At 43.7% G+C, this 23154-nt stretch overlaps 1 protein-coding gene across 7 annotated transcripts in view; it reads left to right on the top strand.

Annotated features, from left to right (window-relative positions):
* Positions 1-23154, top strand: part of FAM151B (family with sequence similarity 151 member B) — a 184594-nt gene that overhangs the window by 70113 nt on the left and 91327 nt on the right. For 6 of the 7 annotated variants that reach the window (XR_010245896.1, XR_010245902.1, XR_010245908.1 and 3 more), the window contains exon 4: positions 9855-9914. The exons of the other annotated variant lie outside the window; for it this stretch is intronic. Coding sequence is in view for 3 of the 6 variants with exons in the window: in XM_063963911.1 (XP_063819981.1) it covers positions 9855-9914 (60 nt within the window). In the remaining 3 variants the exon portion in view is untranslated. The remainder of the gene's footprint in view (positions 1-9854; positions 9915-23154) is intronic. 7 annotated transcript variants of the gene reach the window in all.

The following is a 23154-nucleotide window of genomic DNA, read 5'->3' on the forward strand; positions in this document are numbered from 1 at the left end:
CCATCGCCCGTTGAAAAGTTGCTGGAGCCCCATGCAACCCAAAGGGTAACATCTTATACTGGCTTTCCGGAACCGAAAAGGCTGTTTTTTCTTTTGCGCTCAGTTAAAGGTATTTGCCAGTAACCTTTGGTCAGGTCCAATGTGGTGAGAAACCTGGCTGTTCCCAGCCTTTCTATAAGCTCATCCACACGGGGCATGGGGTATGCGTCAAATTTGGACACCTCATTTAACTTACGAAAGTCATTACAGAAGCGTATGCTACCGTCTGGCTTCGGGATGAGAATTATGGGACTGGACCACTCATTATTAGATTCCTCTATGACTCCAAGTTCTAACATGTTTTTAACTTCTTTAGAAATAGCTTCTCGCTGAGCTTCAGGAATCCTATATGGCTTTAAATGGACCCTGACCCCTGGTTCTGTGACAATGTCATGTTTTATTATGGTCTTTCGGCCAGGCAGCTCTGAAAATATCTCCCTATTTTGGATGAGAAATTCTTTAACCGGATTGTTCTGATCAGCTGACAATGTCTCTGACACCTTTACTGCGGGAAGCAACCGAGGTGAAGACACCATAGCGCAAGGCTCCGCTGACAGAGACAACCTATCTTTCCAGGGTTTGATTAAGATAACATGGTAGATTTGTTTAGGTTTTCTCTTTCCCGGTTGGTATACTTTGTAATTAACCTCATTCACTTTTTCCCTTATCTCAAATGGACCCTGCCATCTAGCTAGGAACTTGCTTTCCACAGCGGGTACCAAAACAAGAACTCTATCTCCGGGAGCAAATTCCCGTATCTTGGCACTCCGGTTATATACCCTCTGTTGAGCACTTTGGGCCTGTTCCATGTGCTCTCTGACAATAGGTACCACGGCTGCAATCCTATCCTGCATTTGTGTTACATGTTCAATAACGCTTCTATAAGGAGTGGGCTGTCCTTCCCGCGTCTCCTTGGCAATGTCCAACAGCCCTCTGGAGTGTCTACCATACAACAAATCAAATGGAGAAAACCCCGTAGAGGACTGAGGAACTTCTCTGATGGCCATTAACAAGTAGGACAACAAACAATCCCAGTTTTTCCCATCTCTATCAACAACCTTTTTTTTTTAACATACTTTTTAATGTTTTATTAAACCTTTCCACCAACCCATCAGTTTGGGGATGGTAGATGGATGTCCTGAGGTGAGTGACCTTAAATAATTTGCACAATTCTTTTAATGATCCTTGAAATAAATGGAGTACCTTGGTCAGTCAAAATTTCTTTTGGTATTCCCACTCTACTAAAAACCTGCACCAGCTCCCTAGCTATCGCCTTGGTTGTGATAGTGCATAAAGGGACAACCTCAGGATATCGAGTGGCATAGTCCATTATTACCAGGATATACTGATGGCCCCGAGCGGACTTTAACAAGGGCCCCACGAGATCCATGGCTATTTTGTCAAACTGGACTTCTATAATAGGCATGGGAACTAGTGGGCTCCTGAAATGGGGTCTAGGGGCATGATACTGGCATTCAGGACAGGAAGAACAATATTCAGACACCTCTTTATAAACCCCTTGCCAAAAGAACCTTTGTAAAACTCTTTCAGTGTTTTTTTTCTGCCCCTAAATGTCCTGCTGTAACATGACTGTGAGCTAAATCTAGTACCGTTCTCCGATAAGGCTGGGGAACTTCCGCTCCGGGCTGGCTCCGACTTCTGGTCGTACAAACGCGGACGTCGGTGGTCACGTCTCTCCCCACTCTGGCTTGGCTTCTTCTTTCCTTACAAATGGAAGCTCGATGAAGGCACCCACCTGTCAGCTCCTTCTTTTGCACTACCACTGTAGATGTAAAGTATATGGGATCCGACTATAATTCATTTATATTTAGCACTGTATTTATAATGTATCCACCTCTCTTGTTTCTATAGGAGTAGGCTCACTCATTTCAGCAGCCGGGATACACTTTCACATTATTTTCTTTTACTCCTCACATTACTCACACATGCAGCAGCAGCTGCTCCTACCTCTTTAACTCTTTATTTGTATCACTCTTGCGATGCCCTGGGGTTGTCTGGCTGGGTGGCTCTGGGGTTTCCTGCCCCCCCGGACCTGAACCCCTATAGTTAGTGTTAGGGACTTATCCAATGAGAGGCTACCTTGATGCGGTGGGTAAGCTCATAGCCCTGGCTAGGAATATGCTAAGTGCCTCTGGTTATTACAGGTTGAGCTAGTGTGAGACAGTGCACCTGCTACTTTTTCCCTCTGTACATTGTATTAAGTCTCAAGCAGAGTAGCACCTCATTACCTGTGCAAATTAGGGCCCCCTTCCCTTTGTAACTGGGCAATTGGCAATAACATGACCTGGCATACCACACCTAAAACATTTAACCACACGATTATCAACTCGTTTGGGCAGCACAGACCGTTCAAGCCCCATTGGCCTGTCTCCAGGGCCGGTGTTTACAGTCTCTCCAGCCTTGCGTTCTCTTAACCGCCCAGCAACGTTTTCCCACGGAACAGTCTTACCAGTCTTTACTGAAGAGCGCTGTCCAGGATCTATGGGTTACTGGGTGGTCATCAGTAGTTCCTCTGCCGCCAAATACCTCTCTACCATGTCCAATAATTGGTCATCAGTATCCGGGTTTCCATGGCTCACCCACTTGCGCAGGACCACGGGCAAAGATCTCAAATAGCGGTCCATGACGACTCTTTCAACCATCTGGGGACCAGTTAATGTCTCTGGCTGTAACCATTTTTTTGTTAGCTGAATAAGGTCGTGCATCTGGGAGCGCGGAGGCTTCTCCATGGCGTACACCCAACGGTGCACCCGTTGTGCTCATACTGACAGCGTGACTCCCAGGCGGGTCAGGATCTCAGTCCTTAGTTTATCATAGTCCCGAGCCTCAGCAGGGCTTAAATCAAAGTACGCTTTTTGGGGCTCACCTGACAAAAAAGGTTCCAGCAGACTGGCCCACTGTGCTTTCGGACAGTTCTCACGCTCAGCAGTCCTTTCAAACGTGGTCAGGTAGGCCTCCACATCATCAGCCTCTGTCATTTTCTGCAGGAAGTGACTGGCCCGTATAGAACTAGAGCTGGTCGGAGCACTGACGGCCACATCTCCAACCCAGGCTGCAAGGCTCTGCACCACTTCTGCTAAGGCCTCTCTATCCTGACGCTGTTGCCTCCAATTTTCCTCCATTGCCACCTGCTGCTGTCTGTTGGCCTCCTGCTGTAGTCTCCAATTTTCCTCCATTGCCACCTGCTGCTGTCTGTTGGCCTCCTGCTGAGCTGCTGTAGCTTGCAGCAGGGCTTTAAGCAGTTCCTCCATGTCAACAGATTTTTCAGGCGGCTTTGTAGCTGCTTTCACCCAGGACATATATCAAACCCTCAGGGGTAAGTCTCAGCAACTTCACACTGGGCTGTATCTGCATAAACCACCATTTTCTGCAGGCCTCATAAAGCTGCTGCTTTCACTTATGCTCAGAACGGAATGCTCGCGTTCTCCACCAAGTTGTAACACTGTAAGGGAACAAGGTGCCGTTTCCTGGGATAAATGGCAGTAAGCAGCAGCTGAGGAATCATACAAGTACAGTTTGTGGTGCAACTGTCCACAACCAGTTTTATTAGGCAGAAAATAAAACAAACATCAAAAGAAAATAGCTTGCCTGTCCGGCACTAACTAAACACAGGACGTTCCTAACTATCACTAAACAAAAACACAGAGTTATCCAGTAAACCCTGTATGGCTCACTTGTATAAAGAAGCGCGTTTCTCTCTTCAGAGATTCTCCAGTCTCCTCAGGCAGTCTGCACACACTGATCAGGCCAGCAGCCCTATAACACTCTTACACAGCTGAAACCCTGATTAGCATTCTGTGAGGCCAAAGACCCGAACTGGGCCCAACGTCTGGAACTTGCCCTATCTCTCTTTCAGGGCCCTTATCCAGCTTGTCCAACAAACTGAAAAGGTTCTAACAAAACAAAAGCATTTTCCTAGAAGTTTTAATTTTTCTAAAACATGTAAGACAAGAACCTGGGACAAACATACCTGCCCCCAAACACCATTCCAGTGTTCTTGTCACAAAATATATATACACACATATACACTGCTCAAAAAAATAAAGGGAACACAAACAACACAATGTATCTCCAAGTCAATCACACTTCTGTGAAATCAAACTGTCCACTTAGGTAGCAACACTGATAGACAATCAATTTCACATGCTGTTGTGCAAATGGAATAGACAATAGGTGGAAATTATAGGCAATTAGCAAGACACCCCCAATAAAGGAGTTGTTCTGCAGGTGGTGACCACAGACCACTTCTCAGCTCCTATGCTTTCTGGCTGATGTTTTGGTCACTTTTGAAAGCTGGCAGTGCTTTCACTATTGTGGTATCATGAGACGAAGTCTACAACCCACACAAGTGGCTCAGGTAGTGCAGCTCATCCAGGATGGCACATCAATGCGAGCTGTGGCAAGAAGGTTTGCTGTGTCTGTCAGCGTAGTGTCCAGAGCATGAAGGCGCTACCAGGAGACAGGCCAGTACAACAGGAGACGTGGAGGAGGCCGTAGGAGGGCAACAACCCAGCAGCAGGACCGCTACCTCCGCCTGCAAGGAGGAACAGGAGGAGCACTGCCAGAGCCCTGCAAAATGACCTCCAGCAAGCCACAAATGTGCATGTGTCTACTCAAATGATCAGAAACAGACTCCATGAGGGTGGTATGAGGGCCCGACGTCCGCAGGTGGGGGTTGTGCTTACAGCCCAACACCGTGCAGCACGTTTGGCATTTGCCAGAGAACACCAAGATTGGCAAATTCGCCACTGGCGCCCTGTGCTCTTCACAGATGAAAGCAGGTTCTCACTGAGCACATGTGACAGATGTGACAGAGTCTGGAGACGCCAAGGAGAACGTTCTGCTGCCTGCAACATCCTCCAGCATGACCGGTTTGGCAGTGGGTCAGTAATGGTGTGGGGTGGCATTTCTTTGGGGGGCCGCACAGCCCTCCATGTGCTCGCCAGAGGTAGCCTGACTGCCATTAGGTACCGAGATGAGATCCTCAGACCCCTTGTGAGACCATATGCTGGTGCGGTTTGCCCTGGGTTCCTCCTAATACAAGACAATGCTAGACCTCATCCGGCTGGAGTGTGTCAGCAGTTCCTGCAAGACGAAGGCATTGATGCTGTGGACTGGCCCGCCCGTTCCCCAGACCTGAATCCAATTGAGCACATCTGGGACATCATGTCTCGCTCCATCCACCAACGCCACGTTGCACCACAGACTGTCCAGGAGTTGGCGGATGCTTTAGTCCAGATCTGGGAGGAGATTCCTCAGGAGACCATCTGCCACCTCATCAGGAGCATGCCCAGGCGTTGTAGGGAGGTCATACAGGCACGTGGAGGCCACACACACTACTGAGCCTCATTTTGACTTGTTTTAAGGACATTACATCAAAGTTGGATCAGCCTGTAGTGTGTTTTTCCACTTTAATTTTGAGTGCGACTCCAAATCTAGACCTCCATGGGTTAATAAATTTGATTTCCATTGATAATTTTTGTGTGATTTTGTTGTCAGCACATTCAACTATGTAAAGAACAAAGTATTTAATAAGAATATTTCATTCATTCAGATCTAGGATGTGTTATTTAAGTGTTCCCTTTATTTTTTTGAGCTGTGTGTGTGTGTGTGTGTGTGTGTGTGTGTGTGTATATATATATATATATATATATATATGTAGAAAAAAGTCAGCAACATCCAGTTCAATCAGAAATATTAAAGTGTTTATTACTGCAGATCACTAACAGACAAAGGTGAAGTGCATATCAAAAACAGTAAATTGCATCAAAAATAGGAGACTGGAATACACATATCTCAATCAACAGCGTGATAAATAGAAAAGGAGTACTTATCCAGTAGTGTCAGGGTGGTAAGAGAGCGTCAGTCATCCTATAGAAATGGTGTACAGCTCAACAGCTGTTTCGGCGCATCCATTGCACCTTAGGCATGAGCATGAGCACGTGCATAGAAACAGCTGTCGAGCTGTACACCATTTCTATAGGATGATGGTTGCTGGCTTTTTTTCTACCTATTGAACCATTTATGAGCCCTGCACTCCTGAAGGTGGATTTTATTGCCTCATTTTACGTATATATAGATATAGATAGATATACATAGATATATTTTTAAAGCATGTTTTGTACATAAACAAGGGCTTTTCTTGTTTGTTAAAGCCGCTTACACACTACATGATACACTCCATGAGCGATATTGTCAGTGTATCTCCTTGACATCCCAGGTAAACGAGGTAGTGCATAGACACTGAATGTTATCGCTAACGATATCGTTCAGTGATGTCATCCTGCCTCCGACCTGTAAATGCATCGTCAACAACTTTGTCAAAATTGACCTGCATGTACAGAAGCCCTCATTAATGACCCGTGGAAGCACGCATCATTAACGATATTGCACTCACACACTGGACGATATTACAAACGATATCACTCAAAAGGGTGAAAATGAGCGATATCATTTAAAATATCTCCTAGTTTTTACCCAGCTTAAGTGGGTTTTTTTTCGAAGGTTTGTTTGGCAGTTTCAAGTAAATGTTCTGCAATTTTCAGGCAATATAGCAACTCCCTTTCATTCCTGTAAGTATGCATGGATATAAAGCTGTCATGTTGGTGTAGCATTTGCCCATGTTTATTACTGGATATTTATAAGAGAGTACTGTGAAGGTACAGTATAGTATTCTTATAATTAGGGTTCATTTGCCCTTTAATTTCACACTGAGTAATTTGCTCAAGTGTCAGCGATCCTACCGTAGACATTACTACAGGATAATTAAGAGCCATCATACTGTTCCATAGTCTGTCAAAATCAGGTAATTTCATGTATGGTTTTCAGACCCCAGTGAATATATTTGCATATTAAGGTGTATCTGTTATTTCCTATATTTATAGTCCTAATTAAGCTATTAATTACTGGAGTGCAGAGGTCTGCTGGCTTTTAGCAGCCAATAAGAAGTTGCTATTTGTTGTAACTTGCACCAGCTCAGTTAAAGCTCATTGCTGATTAGCTGATGTGAGTTACCCAACATTTCTACTTGGTTAGCAAATAATTTTGTAAACCTGCACAGAATGAAAAGTATTTCCCCTTTTTGTTTTTCTTGAACAAAATCCGTATGTTTAGCAGAACCTTCTGAAATGCTGTACCCAATTATATTACTCTTTTTTTTTTTTCACCATTAAAATAATAGTATTAATGTATAAAAGAGGATTAGTTCAAAAATCTTGTTTGCAGGAATGGTACATCGAATTATGGTTGACAAGGTTGGTCTTTCAAAAAATAAAATACTCTCCAGTGTTCAAAATATTTCAATACAGAACTTGTTGGGGTTTTTTCAAAAATATTTTTTATTGACGCATTGTAGAATATACAATCAAAAACATCTTTCAATATTTAAGACTGTTGTTGTTATTATTATTATTATTATTATTATTATATTAGCTTTGTCTGCAGAAAAAAAATCCATATTTTATGAATTATAACTAAAAACATGGGGATCATTCAGAATATGACCCTTGTAGTACAAGACATTGGCTAATTGTCATGTACAGTTTTTAAGATGTTAAAAGTATTCAAGCAAATGTATGATGAGTAAACTTCTCAGAACTCTAAAAGGTGTATTAAAGTTCTTGTAAGATGGAGATCAGTGGCTGATATGTAACACTGACAATGGTTGGAGGAGCAGTGATTATACATATTGGGAGTATTAAGGATGGCAGAATCAGTAATTATTTATGTTTTTAGATTTGCATATATGGCATTCATGACCATGTATTTAAACCAGCTATGCAAATCTCTAATTTAGTTGAATATTATATACTACCCAAGCAATATTGATAAAGTACCAACTAGTCAGCTTCTAATTGTCATTTTTCAAACAGAGCTTGTAAAATATCAGTAGGAGCTAATTGTCTGGTACTTTGGGGCAGATGTCTGTATTTATTTATTTATTTATTAGCAATTTCTTACATTGCACAGTAAATTCCGTTGCGCGTTACAATTGGACACAATGATAAAACAAAACTGGGTGTAATCCCGTTAATAGTTTATATGTACAATAGAGATTGATTGTTTTATTAATTAGATATTGTATATACTGTATATAATTAATATATTAAATGACAAGAAGTGTACTTGTAGTTGGTGGTGCCTAAGCATGCCTAGCGTGAGGGGATGCCCGCTGACATGATTGGTGGACCCGGGGAGAAAGGTCTGTAAGGACCAAGAGAGAGGAGTGAGGGGCCCCTGCGAGCAGGGAGGAAGGCGGCAGTTGGAGGGAGCAGTTGGTGCCGCAGCAGCTGGAGTGAGGCAAGGCACAGAGACTGGGGGAGTGAAGGTGTCCGGTGCCAGTGTCTACGGGACCGGATTGATCGCCACTGGTCGGAGATGGCAGCGGCGTGGTGACGGAGGTTGGTGAACCGACCCGGGGTCCTCCGGAGGCAAGCAGGTGACAGGCAGCGAGGAGTGAGTGAGGGCTGGTGACAGGAGAGAGGCAGCGCTATGCAGTGATACTGCAGGGATCGGAGTAAGTGATTACCGATGTCAGCGTCTGGCTGGAGCTGGTGTGCAGCACTGCTTTCGGGATCCAAAGGTGGCTGTGAGGAGATAATAGGAACGGCCTGAGGGAGGAGTGTCCCAGCCTATAAGCCCAGCAGTGGGTGGCGCAGAAGAGACTAGTACTGCCTTTAGCTCACAGAGTCCCCTGCTTGAGTTAACCCCATTCAGCTACTAATAATCTGGGTTGCCCTGCCTGAGAGAGGTGACTAGAGACTGTGTCAGTAAAGGGATCGTAACCAGTCCCCTTAGCCCAGTATGGCTGAACTCTGTTTTGCATCTGCCTACTCAGTACTACAAGAGTGATAACCGACTGTCCAGGGGCCGGGGGAGTGCGCCCGAGTTATACCCCTTAAGCTTCACAGTATTACAAAGTGATATATTATTAGCGGAGACAGCCATTACAGCACAATCTGCCACTATTATATAAGGATGGATAGTATGTAAAAAGAGTAGCTATGGCTCTATGAAAAGTACCATAATGAGACCGCATAAGTACTTAATGTATCATGTCCCACATTAGTTGAACTGTACGTGGGGAATTGCCTGAAATTTTGACTCAGGAGATGTGATAGGTATCCGCACCTACCCTAATAAACTGGAGGCTAACTGATCAACAGGCAGTTATATCAGGACAGGTGAGCAGAGACCCTGTATTACCGGTGTACAGACTAGAAATACCTGCAGGATAGAGAGGTGAGTGCCTGTTCCATCTGCACAGGACATATAAAAGCCAAGACTTTACTAGTATGGGTGTGCATGGAGTCTGTTGAAGCACATAAATCCTGCAGACACTCCAGAGAGTAACATAAGGACTTCGACACCATCTAATGCTTACAGAGTGACAGTTTACGCTAGAAGACAATCCCTATTTGGAGCACCTCACCACAGCAGGTTTAATAAGTGTCAGGTACTTGGAGGCTATCCAGATGTCATCTCACATCCCATGAGAGCATTGAACAAGGATTTCACTATTAGCGGAGGACTACAACCAATGCAAAACTTTAGTGCCCAACAACTTACCTACTGCAGTTAAACCAAATACTGAAATACCCGGGTATTCAAGGTTAAAGTACATGTACATTCTATATTGGTAATTTTTTTTTTTTTCCGGTACCAAGGTAATTTTTGTGAAATTGCATGCAAGGTACTATGTATAGGTGGGTACTAAGGGCTAGAGGGTGATTGGTATGACATTAAGACTGTTAGTTACATAATATTTGCTATTAAATGTTACCTATACTTACCAGATGGTGGACCTTTATTCCCTGGGATCGCTGTAGTTTCCTGAAAACAAACACCAGTGTATGGTAAGTGACCCATTGAGAAAAAGTATAACCCTAAAGGAAAACACAGTACTACATTGGTAGCTAGGGGGCTTTCCCAAGCAAGCCCCATAGACTTCTTATAGCTTGGGTGGAGGCACATATAGTCTTAGCATTCTGCAGGGATAGTATCCGCTGCATACAGAAAAAGGGGGTTACATTTGTACTAACAAACAGTCATAGAGGTAGGAAGGCCCTGCTCGCAAGCTTACAGTCTATAGGGAAATAGGCATTGATACAGAAGGATAGGTGCTATCTATTGCATAGTTGTCCACCAGATTGCAAAGATTCAAGGTGGGCTGCATTATATCACATCACAGCAATGATGAACCAGGGTCAGGAGGAAGGGAAAGTGAAGAAAGAGAAAATATGTGGAGGATATGTGCGGACTGTACAGTGGGGATATAATTGGATAAGAAAGCTTATGAAGGTTGAGTGAGCGGTTCTGGAATGTGATAAGCTAGCCTGAAGAGGTGAGTTTTCAGGCATCGTTTGAAAGTTCGGAGACTAGGGGGAGAGTCTTATTGTGCATGGTAGGGCATTCCACAGAGTGGGTGCAGCCCGAAGAAAGTCCTGCAATCGTGCATGGGAGCGAGTAATGTGTGTGGATAGGAGACGTAGATCTTGTGAAGAGCGGAGAGCTCGGGTTGGGAGATATTTTGAGATAAGTGAAAAGATGTACTTTGGTGTAGTTTGATTAATGGCTTTGTGTATGAAGCAGTGATAAGAGTGGAGAAGTGTGCCATGGCAACCAGTCAGCTGCTACGTATAATGTTATAGAATGCACTTGATAAATGTTACTTCAAAGCTGACTGGTTGCCATTTCACACTTCTTCACTCTTATCACTGCTTCATACATCTACCCCTTTGTCTCTCGCCAAGCTTTGATAAATACCCCCTCCCATATTGCTACTGTATAAAGCAAATGAATCTCTAGAAGAATGATAGAAAAACTGAGTATCAGGGATATTGGGTTCTTCTTGGTAGAGGATTAAGGATGATCAGATCTCAGAATTTATGTATGAATTCTTATTTTTCCCAGCTTCCACCGCTCCACAATGGACATTTCCAATTAAGTAACAAGTTCAACACAGGTGCCGGCAATCATACATTAAGAGGGAAGGCCGGGAACAGAGCATTTTGTCACTCCTTGAATGGGTCTTGTTGGGAGTTAAGCCAATTTGATGTTTTCTACACCTTATTCAATCCTATTATACAATACATTCTGGATTTGACACATCTACTATTATTAATTTAAGAAAACATTGATATCATTTCTATAGAATTTATTTTGTAAAGCATCTTGTTTCTCATCGAAAAAGGAGCTTATCAGAGCTGGCCCTTATTCAGAGGTCTGAATAAGTGTACCATTTTCCTTCAATTTGACAGGATATGCGTCATCTTTTTATTGGGGAGATGTACTAAGCCCCAGAGAGTGATAAAGTGTCAGCCAATCAGCTCCTAACTGCCATGTTACAGGCTGTGTTTGAAAAAATGTCAGTTCAGAGCTTATTAGTTGGTAGTTTATTTGTCTCCACTTTATCCCCCTCAAAGTCTTAGTACATCTGCCCCTATGTGAGGATATGGAGTTGCTAGTGGGCTGTACTCTGTCATGGCAGGGGAGATGCAACCCAGGGTTTACAAAAGAGCATATGCATGACATTGTCTGTGCAGACTTTCAGCATGTCATGTGATGGCAGAGGAGGGAGAACGAGGATGTCACAACAGGACAGTCAGGACTCAGAGGGCTATCCCAAAGCCTCTCTGCTCACTACATCTAGTGCTGTATGATTGGTGTTGCCATGGTAGTCAAGAATCATAAATCAATATCTGCCTAAAGAGAGAAAAACACTTTGGATGTTTATTTTTTCCCCCATGGGACTGCTGCTTTAAACAAATAATGATGGATTTATATATTTTAATTACAAACATGTTATTTGTGGTTGACTTTCATGTTAAGCTGCCTGAAATATGAATGAGATATTTCAGATTATTAGGACAGGGCATAACAGCGCAGTATTGGGTATATTTGTTCTGCTGGAAATTCTCATTACACTGCACTGAATGATCACAGTTCAGAAAGGTTAATGTATGTGTACATTACTGTAAATGAAAACTCTAAAATGTTAGCAATTATTCATCAAATGTCATAATCTTTTCTTGCAGAGACTGTTAACTCCTCTGAGTAGTGTGCAGTTTATGCTCCTGGGATGCTGCTTGTTTTCTGTGTCAGGAATGTCCCTCTCCAATTAATAACTGTCGTGTTATTTTATTCTACTGATTTATAACTGTGTCACTTTCTGCCTTTAGAGCTTTCAGAATATAAGCGATCTGATGTTTTGCTCAAGGGTAGTAGATCCTCCCAGACAGATTAATTTTCATAAGCAGCTGTGGAATCATCATTGCTTCCCCTCCCCCCCAAAAAAAATAAAAAAAAATAAAACACACACATATATATATATATATATATGTGTGTGTGTGTGTGTGTGTATGTATGTATGTGTGTGTGTATATATATATATATATATATATATATATATATATATATATATATATATATATAGTTTGATTGCTTGATTCAAAAGTCGCAGTACATCCTTTTGTTTCAAAAACTGTGCTGGAAATGGGAAAACTGACTTGGATTCAATATGGGTGGTTTCAAGATGGCGCCCATGTTCGGTACCTACCCTAAAAGATAGCCCATCTCACCCATACCTTATACCCCTTTCACACTGCCAATGCCGGATCCCACCCGGGAATTGGAAGCAGATCCTTCCCGGGTGGGATCTGGCATTGGCAGCTGCTGCTGGCTTCCCCTGACTCACCAATAAGCCGGTGGGTTGCCATAGCAGCGGAGGGGAAGGGGGGGGGCGGAGGTGGAGGTGGAGGGTCGATACCGGGTTATTTGTGCTGTGTGAAAGGGGTATTACTGGAGTATTCAGTTTCCTGTTTCCTGCACGCTTTTTTAAACAAAAGGGTGTACTGCGACTATTGAATCACCCTGTATATATTGTGACAAGAACACTGAAATAGTGTTTGAGGGCAGGTATGTTTGTCCCAGGTTCTTGTCTTACATGTATTAGAAAAAATTAAAACTTCTAGGAAAATGTTTTGTTTTGTCAGAACCTTTACAGTTTATTGTAAAAGCTGGATAAGGGCCCTGAAAGAGAGATAGGGCAAATTCCAGACGTTGGGCCCAGTTCGGGTCTTTGGCCTCACAGAAGGCTAATCAGGGTTTGAGCTGTGTAAGAGTGTTATAGGGCTGCTAGCCTGATTAGTGTGTGCAGACTGCCTGAGGAGACTTGAGGATCTCTGAAGAGAGAAACACGCTTCTTTATGCAAGTGGGCCATACAGGGTTTACTGGAGAACTCTGTGTTTTTGTTTAGTGATAGTTAGGAACGTCCTGTGTTTAGTTAGTGCCGGACAGGGCTCACCCCTGAGGGTTTGATATATGTCCTGGGTGAAAGCAGCTACAAAGCCGCCTGAAAAATATGTCGACATGGAGGAACTGCTTAAAGCCCTGCTGCAAGCTACAGCGGCTGGGCAGGAGGCCAACAGACAGCAGCAGGTGGCAATGGAGGAAAATTGGAGACTACAGCAGGAGGCCAACAGACAGCACCAGGTGGCAATGGAGAATGGAGGAAAATAGGAGACAGCAGCAGATGGCTATTGACGAACTTTACAGGCAACAGCGTCAGGATAGAGAGGCCTTAACAGAAGTGGTGCAGAGCCTTGCAGCCCGGATTGGAGATGTGTCCGTCAGGGCTCCGACCAGCTCTAGTTCTATACGGGCGAGTCACTTCCTGCAGAAAATGACAGAGGCTGATGATGTGGAGGTCTACCTAACCAAGTTTGAAAGGACTGCCGAGCGTGAGAACTGGCCGAAAGCACAGTGGACCAGTCTGCGGGCACCTTTTTTGTCAGGTGAGCCCCAAAAAGCGTACTTTGATTTAAGCCCTGCTGAGGCTCGGGACTATGATAAGCTAAAGACTGAGATCCTGACCCGCCTGGGAGTCACGGGTGCACCGTTGGGTGTACGCCATGGAGAAGCCTCCTCGCTCCCAGATACACGACCTTATTCAGCTAACAAAAAAATGGTTACAGCCAGAGACATTAACTGGTCCTCAGATGGTTGAAAGAGTCGTCATGGACCGCTATTTGAGATCTTTGCCCGTGGTCCTGCGCAAGTGGGTGAGCCATGGAAACCCGGATACTGCTGACCAATTAGTGGACATGGTAGAGAGGTATTTGGCGGCAGAGGAACTACTGATGACCACCCAGCAACCCATAGATCCTCAACAGCGCCCTTCAGTAAAGACTGGTAAGACTGTTCCGTGGGAAAATGTTGCTGGGCGGTTAAGAGAACACAAGGCTGGAGAGACTGTAAACACTGGCCCTGGAGACAGGCCAATGGGGCTAGAATGGTCTGTGCTGCCCAAATGGGTTGATAATCATGTGGTTAAATGTTTTAGGTGTGGTATGCCAGGTCATGTTATTGCCAATTGCCCAGTCACGCAAGAACCCATGCAATGTGATGCGGCCTTTGAATGTCGCAGAATGTCTTTCTTTGCTAGGTTAGCCTGTACTGTGGTACCTTCACCTGAGCTGGAAAAACAAATGTGTGATGTGTTCTAAGACGGTAACCGGGTAGAGGCCTTGCTAGATTCAGGAAGTTTAATTACCCTCGTGAAAGCTGGCTAAGTGAACCCCTTAAAGGTCCAGCAAATACCTATTGGGGTAACTTGCATACATGGGGATACCCAACATTATGTCACTGCTGAAGTGAATATAGAAACTTGTTGTGGGTCAGCAATTATTAAAGTAGGACTGGTCCCCACCTTGGTGCATGAGGCCATAATAGGGAGGGATTTTCCTCATTTTTGGAAACTGTGGGAATCACGTTTATCAACAGATGTGAGAAGTAAAGAGCCAGTTGATAATACCGGTGATTTTATGGATGTACATGTGTCTTCGGAACTTTCTGACCCTTTGGCTTTTGCTAGTTTGGCTGGGGAAGTGACAGCTGGGGAGTCCAGTGAGGACCCTCTTGCTGGGAACAGAGACATGGTAGTTAGAACTGAAAGTGTGCCTGACCTGGAGGTAAAGAAAGATCTGTTTGCGTCTGAACAGTTAAAGGATCCTACCTTGATAAAGGCTAGAGAGAATGTTAAGATTGTTAATGGGGAACCTGTGGTACCAGGTAACAGGGTTACGTATCCCCACATGGCCATCTGTAATGAGCTCTTGTACCACATTGTCAAAAAGGGTGAGGATGTGGTGGAACAGCTGGTAGTTCCCCAGCCTTATCGGAGAACGGTACTAGATTTAGCTCAGTCACGTTACAGCAGGACATTTAGGGGCAGAAAAAACCACTGAAATCGTTTTACAAAGGTTCATTTGGCCAGGTTTTTATAAAGAAGTTTCTGAATATTGTTCTTCCTGTCCTGAATGCCAGTATCATGCCCCTAGACCCCATTTCAGGAGTCCACTAGTTCCCATGCCTATTATAGAGGTCCCGTTTGACAGAATAGCCATGGATCTCGTGGGGCCCTTGTTAAAGACCGCTCGGGGCCATCAGTATATCCTGGTAATAATGGACTATGCCACTCGATATCCTGAGGCTGTCCCTTTACGCACTATCACAACCAAGGCGATAGCTAGGGAGCTGGTGCAGGTTTTTAGTAGAGTGGGAATACCAAAAGAAATTTTAACTGACCAAGGTACTCCATTTATGTCAAGGATCATGAAAGAATTGTGCAAATTATTTAAGGTCACTCACCTCAGGACGTCCATCTACCATCCCCAAACTGATGGGTTGGTGGAAAGGTTTAATAAAACATTAAAAAGTATGTTAAAAAAAGGTTGTTGATAGAGATGGGAAAAACTGGGATTGTTTGTTACCCTACTTGTTAATGGCCATCAGAGAAGTTCCTCAGTCCTCTATGGGATTTTCTCCATTTGATTTGTTGTATGGTAGACACCCCAGAGGGCTGTTGGACATTGCCAAAGAGACATGGGAAGGACAGCCCACTCCTTATAGAAGCGTTATTGAACATGTAACACAAATGCAGGATAGGATTGCAGCCTTGGTACCTATTGTCAGAGAGCACATGGAACAGGCCCAAAGTGCTCAACAGAGGGTATATAACCGGAGTGCCAAGAATCGGTAATTTGCTCCCGGAGATAGAGTTCTTGTTTTGGTACCCACTGTGGAAAACAAGTTCCTAGCTAAATGGCAGGGTCCATTTGAGATAAGGGAAAAAGTGAATGAGGTTAATTACAAAGTATACCAACCGGGAAAGAGAAAACCCGAACAAAACTACCATGTTAACTTAATCAAACCCTGGAAAGATAGGTTGTCTCTGTCAGCGGAGCCTTGCCCTTCAGTGTCTTCACTTCGGTTGCTTCCCGCAGTAAAGGTGTCAGAGACATTATCAGCTGATCAGAACAATCAGGTAAAAGAATTTCTCATCCAAAATAGGGAGATATTTTCAGAGCTGCCTGGCCGAACGACCATAATAAAACATGACATTGTCACAGAACCAGGGGTCAGGGTCCATTTAAAGCCATATAGGATTCCTAAAGCTCAGCGAGAAGCTGTTTCTAAAGAAGTTAAAAACATGTTAGAACTTGGAGTCATAGAGGAATCTAATAGTGAGTGGTCCAGTCCCATAGTTCTCATCCCGAAGCCAGATGGTAGCATACGCTTCTGTAATGACTTTTGTAAGTTAAATGAGGTGTCCAAATTTGACGCATACCCCATGCCCCGTGTGGATGAGCTTATAGAAAGGCTGGGAACAGCCAGGTTTCTAACCACGTTGGACCTGACCAAAGGTTACTGGCAAATACCTTTAACTGAGCGCAAAAGAAAAAACAGCCTTTTTGGTTCCGGAGGGGCTGTACCAGTATAAGATGTTACCCTTTGGGTTGCATGGGGCTCCAGCAACCTTTCAACGGGCGATGGATAAAATTTTGAGGCCCCATAGAAAACATGCAGCTGCCTATTTGGATGATGTGGTAATTCACCGTACAGACTGGGAGTCCCATTTGGTTAAAGTACAAGCAGTACTGGACTCAATCAGAGAGGCAGGGTTAACTGCTAACCCAAAGAAGTGCTGCCTCGCAATGGAGAAGGTCAAATACTTGGGCTTCACCATAGGCAGAGGTCTGATTAGGCCCTAATTGAATAAAATTGATGGCCTCGTTCAGTGAATAAAAAACAGGTAAGTGCTTTTTTGGGAATAACTGGGTACTATAGATGGTTTATTCCCTATTTTGCGACCACAGCAGTGCCATTGTCAGACCTTACCAAAGGGAAGCAGTCAAATATGGTGAAATGGAACCCTGATGCGGAAAAAGCGTTCCAAACGTTAAAAGTGGCTTTGTGTTCACAACCTGTATTGATAACACCAGATTTTTCAAAAGAATTTGTTGTACAGACAGATGCCTCAGAGGTAGGGATAGGGGCTGTGTTGTCCCAAACCAGAGATGGGGATGAACACCCTATCATTTATTTGAGTAGGAAACTCAATGAGCATGAAAAAAGGTATGCCATTGTGGAAAAGGAGGCTTTGGCCATTAAGTGGGCACTAGATACCTTGAGATATTACCTCTTGGGTAGACAATTCAGACTAGTGACAGATCATGCCCCTTTAAAATGGATGTATGTAAATAGAGGTCAGAATGCTCGTGTAACTAGATGGTTTCTAGCATTGCAGGATTTTAAGTTTACTGTCGAACATAGACCGGCTACACAGTTGGGCAACGCAGATGCATTGTCCCGCATCTTCTGTTTGGGGGCTACAAGTGTTCTGGCCCCTAGGTCGAAACAGGGGAGGGGGATATGTGACAAGAACACTGGAATGGTGTTTGAGGGCAGGTGTGTTTGTCCCAGGTTCTTGTCTTACATGTATTAGAAAAGATGGAAACTTCTAGGAAAATGTTTTGTTTTGTCAGAACCTTTTCAGTTTATTGGAAAAGCTGGATAATGGCCCTGAAAGAGAGATAGGGCAAGTTCCAGACGTTGGACCCAGTTCGGGTCTTTGGCCTCATAGAAGGCTAATCAGGGTTTCAGCTGTGTAAGAGTGTTATAGGGCTGCTGGCCTGATTAGTGTGTGCAGACTGCCTGAGGAGACTTGAGGATCTCTGAAGAGAGAAACACGCTTCTTTATGCAAGTGAGCCATACAGGGTTTACTGGAGAACTCTGTGTTTTTGTTTAGTGATAGTTAGGAACGTCCTGTGTTTAGTTAGTGCCGGACAGGCAAGGTATTTTCTTTTGATGTTTGTTTCATTTTCTGCTTAAATAAAACTGGTTGTGGCCAGTTGCACCACAAACTGGACTTGTGTGATTCCTCAGCTGCTGCTTGCTGCCATTTACCCCAGGAAACGGCACCTTGTTCCCTTACAGTGTTACAATATGTACAATATAAATAATGCAAATGATCTTTCCTTACTATAAAATACAGCCTCCATGCTTATATAAAATGTGTAAATAACATTAGTACCAATATACAATTTAAAAATATTAAAATTAATTGTACTGTCATTTATTTTATTAGAAATAAAATATCTGCATTGCAAAGTTTCATTTTTATGTCATTAAAAGTGGTTTTAGGGGGGAGCGAGCATTACTCTCCATCTTGGCGTGCTAATGAGAAGTTCGATAGACTTCTTGGAAAGCAGCCACTAACCCCTATTGCACACTGTAACTGAAGCCGCTGCGCCGCTGTAATAATTCCTTTACCTACGTACTCTGTCCCCAGTTAGCGTACACAGTCCCGTACTGTGCACGCACTTTGCGTACACACGCCGGAATAGCCGTGCAGCTTACACTCAGTGCATACACACAGACCGACACGCTGAGAGCACGAGGCAGCTCTAGGTGTGGCAATTACACTATACAAACGCTCAACAGAAACTGAATGCGACACCAGTATTTGATTGTAAGTTGTGGTCCAAAGCAGCAACAAGTAATAATATATTTAAAAAAGGGGGTTACAATAAGTTACAATATAAATGGTACAACACAATACAATTCAATCACAGAGAGAGAGTCACACCCAATGATACGTACGCTTTGTCGCTTGCGCCACCCGGATCCGGTCCCCAGTCATCTGGCGAGACGACCTATGAGTCTTTAAAAAAGCAGAGAGAGAGAGTGACCGGCCCAGGTGCAAGGTTTATATACCCTTGCCCAAAATACAATACAATGGGGTTGTATGCTCTCCACTGATTGGTTGGAGGGATGGTCGTTTACAGTACTGGAGAGGTCATTGTTCGGTTTGAAGAGATGGGCGATGCCTTGATCCAGGGGTGTGTACAGCTGGTCAGCTCTGGATTCCCACCGCATACCAAGTACATAATAAACACAAATATACCTTTAATCTGCCTTTGCGAATAACTATTCGCAACGACATGTGATCTTCTCCAAACCAACACCGGATTATTACTCATAATTATCCGAACACGTAGATACCATGCATGATGCTCTGATCAGTTACTGTCCCCTCGCATACTGTAAAGGTGTATAATTCCCTTGTTGTGCCTTGTAAATAAGTAAAAGTTGCATGAGGGGAAAAGGGAGACTATGTGTAATGTGTGTACTAAGTTTGGGAAATATGTAATGTGTGACAGATATTTCCATGTTCATTAGGTTACTTTGTTATGTTATCTCCAGGCAACATGATCCTACACATGAAACGACCAACCATTCTCAAGATACACACAAATAAATATATATATATCTTTCTCTGTACATTGCACCTTTATCACCTTTATCCTGATGACGGGGTGAGACCCCCCGAAACGTTGTGTACTATAAAGTATTTTTTTCACCATTGAAAAGTGCTGGGAGTGCCGCCTCTTTCTTTTGCTTACATTGGAGATTCTTCGTCTCATGGAGGGCACCCCAGCCAGTTATCCCAAGGTGTTGCTGTCCCTCTGAGTGCCGGGTTGCACAGTGGTATGTATGGCTACAGGTGGCCCTGTTTAGGAACCTGATTAGCTACCAAGGCACCAGTAATCAGCATTATTTATACTCTCAGGACTTGCAGCACTGAATTTGGCACTTAGCACTTTAAACCAGCACTGGTCTCTTTATAACAGCACTTGCACTTTATTCTGCACGTCACTTTGAAGCACTGTGTGGGCAATATGACTGGCTCAGATAGCACAGCAACGGAACTTGTTAACCAGATGCTCGTGTGTGACACCACAGACACATTTAGCTTTTCTGATGCTGAGGCCAACGATATTTTAAGGACAGAACCCCAGTTTGATCTACAAGCCAGTGGCTCAAATGAGGATCTATACAGAGAGTGGTTTAAATTGAAAAAACGTGAAATGGACTTTAAATACCATGGTTTGACCCTCTCAGAATACTATAGAAATAAACAGATCCCTAGGGGTTTTAGACTTCACAACATCCCGACGATTGGCAGATACAGCATCCCTTTCTGCTCTAAGTGGATAGCGATCCTCAACAAGTGTTCTATGGATCTCATACTTCTTGTGATTGAGGAATCCACTAAAGAACTTAACGCTGTAAAAGAAAAAATTACAGGATTTGAGCAGGAGCATCTGACTTCTTTAAGACAAGACGACAAGACGAATTGGATTAATCAACTACAACAGCAGCTGGATACCTACCAGAAGGATCTCCTCAAGTTCAAAAAAGAAAAACTCATTAAAGTTCAACAGGACTACACGGAACACAGAGTGTACAACTGGTTGCACACCACCAACAGACCACCAAGAGGCACAATGCACTTTACCAAAACCAGAGCACAGAGAGCTACCACTTATTCCAGCACTTCAGCCAGTGACAATGAGGCAACACAGGCTTCAAAGAGTGCCCCTTTAGGTGTGGATACCCGAGCCTACAAGGCCGGGTCAAGAATAAACGCACGAGAAGGGGGAAGCAGACGGAAAGGCAGAGGCGCAAACAAGCCACCGAGGGGTCGCAGGACCTAATCTTCAATTTATCCAGCCAGCCTCTGACCAAAGCTGAGACACAGGTGTTGGCCAAAGGTCTCAGCTTTGTGCCTACACACTTCCACCAAGATTTCCAGTGGAAGGTGGACAATTTTAAGTTTCATAGAAAACTTAAAATTAGAGAATTTTTTGACAAAAATAAAAATAAAAATAAAGGACTTGGTGGAATAACTGACGGTGGTGTGGCAGGAACCTTTGATGACTTACAGACAGTCAAGAAATTTAAACCTGCTTCAACGTTTGATCCACAGTCATTCAACCCTTCAGTCCGTACATTCCATAGGTTGCTGGATACCTGCAGCCAGGAACCCTCTACAATGGCCCCCTACATCCATCATAATCTCTCAAGAGATGAGAGGTCCGCTCTCAATGACTTAAGTAAACGTCAAGATATCATCATCAGGGGAGCGGACAAGGGGGGTGCCGTTGTGGTTATGGACCTCAGCTTTTACAAACAGGAATGTCTCAGGCTGTTGGACGATTCCAAGACGTATTCCAGACTGTCGGTAGATCCAACTGAGAGATTTAAGAAGGAATTGTTGGGTATTATACAGATTGGACTACAGGATGGTATAATAGATGCGGATACCAAGGCATTTCTGTGTAAAGCGTTTCCTGTGGTTCCAATTTTTTATATTATCCCTAAGCTACACAAGGATCCACAGCACCCCCCGGGCAGACCGATTATATCAGCCAGGGGGTCGCTGTGTGAACCGGTAGCCAGTTTTTTGGATTTCTTTCTGCAGCCAGTAGTTCAGGGCACTAGAACGCACCTTAAAGATACATCGTCACTTTTAAGAGCATTTGAGGATATTGGCCCATTACCTACAGATATGATTTTAGCCAGTATTGATGTCACAAGTTTATATACTTGCATTCCTCATGATTTGGGGTTGGCGGCTGTGCATGAATTGATTGTTGACAACCCATTATATGAGGGACCTGAAATAGGTTTCTTTATGAAATTATTGGAGTTTACATTAAGGCACAATTTTTTTCTATTTGATGGTAATTTCTTTTTGCAGCAAGCAGGGTGTGCTATGGGGAGCCGGGTGGCCCCCTCGTATGCTAATTTATTTATGCATGTTGTTGAAAACAAATTGTTTTTTTCAGAGCCCTCCGTTCAAAACTATGTATTTAAATATTTTAGATACATAGATGATATTTTGCTATTCTGGACAGGTAGCATTGAGCGTCTACAGGAGATTATATCAGCCCATAATGCTTCCTCCTGTCCAGCTAAGTTGACAGCCAACATCAGTACTGAGAGGGTTTATTTTCTTGATGTTGACATCAGTATTGTTCAGGGATGTTTACGTACTAGTCTGTTTGTAAAACCTACGGACCGTAACACCCTCCTACAGCACAACAGCTTTCACCCTGCCGCGACCATTGACAGTTTACCCTTTTCTCAATTCATTAGAGCTTGTCGGATCTCCAGTGATGTCAAGGATAGAGAGGTGCAAATAGACAAAATGACCTCTAAATTCCTAGAACGAGGATATCCACATAAATTGCTTAAACAAGCCAAATTGAGGGCTCTGTCAATGGATCGCGCGACATTATTGAAACAAAAAGAATTAAGCACAGATACCACTTTATCAATCCCTTGGGTTAATCGGTACACCAGCAAAAGTAAATACACTTGTAAAAGGGCCAAACAACTGTGGCCCATCATAAACTCAGAGCCAGAATTACCATCATTGCATAATTCACGGCTCCTTCCCAGTTTTACTAGAGGCCCCAATATAAAAGACCGTGTAGTTCGCACAGATATAACGGGGATGGGGCCGCCTAAACAGCAGCACTTTCTATCTAGGAAAGGAGGGTGCTTCAGATGCATAGGGTGCACTACATGTAGTGCACTCATTGTAGGTGATAAGTTTAATCACCCATTTTCTGGAAAGGTATTTTTCATCAAGCCAGCTCTATCCTGTACCTCTAAATTTGTGGTGTACCTCCTGTCTTGCCCATGTGGATTGCACTACGTGGGCAAGACAGAAAGGCAATTTAAAGAAAGGATTGCCCAACATAGAACTGCTATTAGGGCAGCACTGGTATCCGGCACCAGCGATCAAGCAGTGGCTAGGCATTTTGCGCAGGCCAAGCATAGTCTGGCGGCATTAAGATATAGAATGATTGCACAGGTGCCCAAGTCTCTACGAGGAGGTGATAGAGGCAAGAAGCTACTTCAATTAGAGGCTTGGTGGATCTATACCCTGGATACAGTG

Source organism: Pseudophryne corroboree, chromosome 1 (genome assembly GCF_028390025.1).
Source record: "Pseudophryne corroboree isolate aPseCor3 chromosome 1, aPseCor3.hap2, whole genome shotgun sequence".
Taxonomy (NCBI): domain Eukaryota; kingdom Metazoa; phylum Chordata; class Amphibia; order Anura; family Myobatrachidae; genus Pseudophryne; species Pseudophryne corroboree.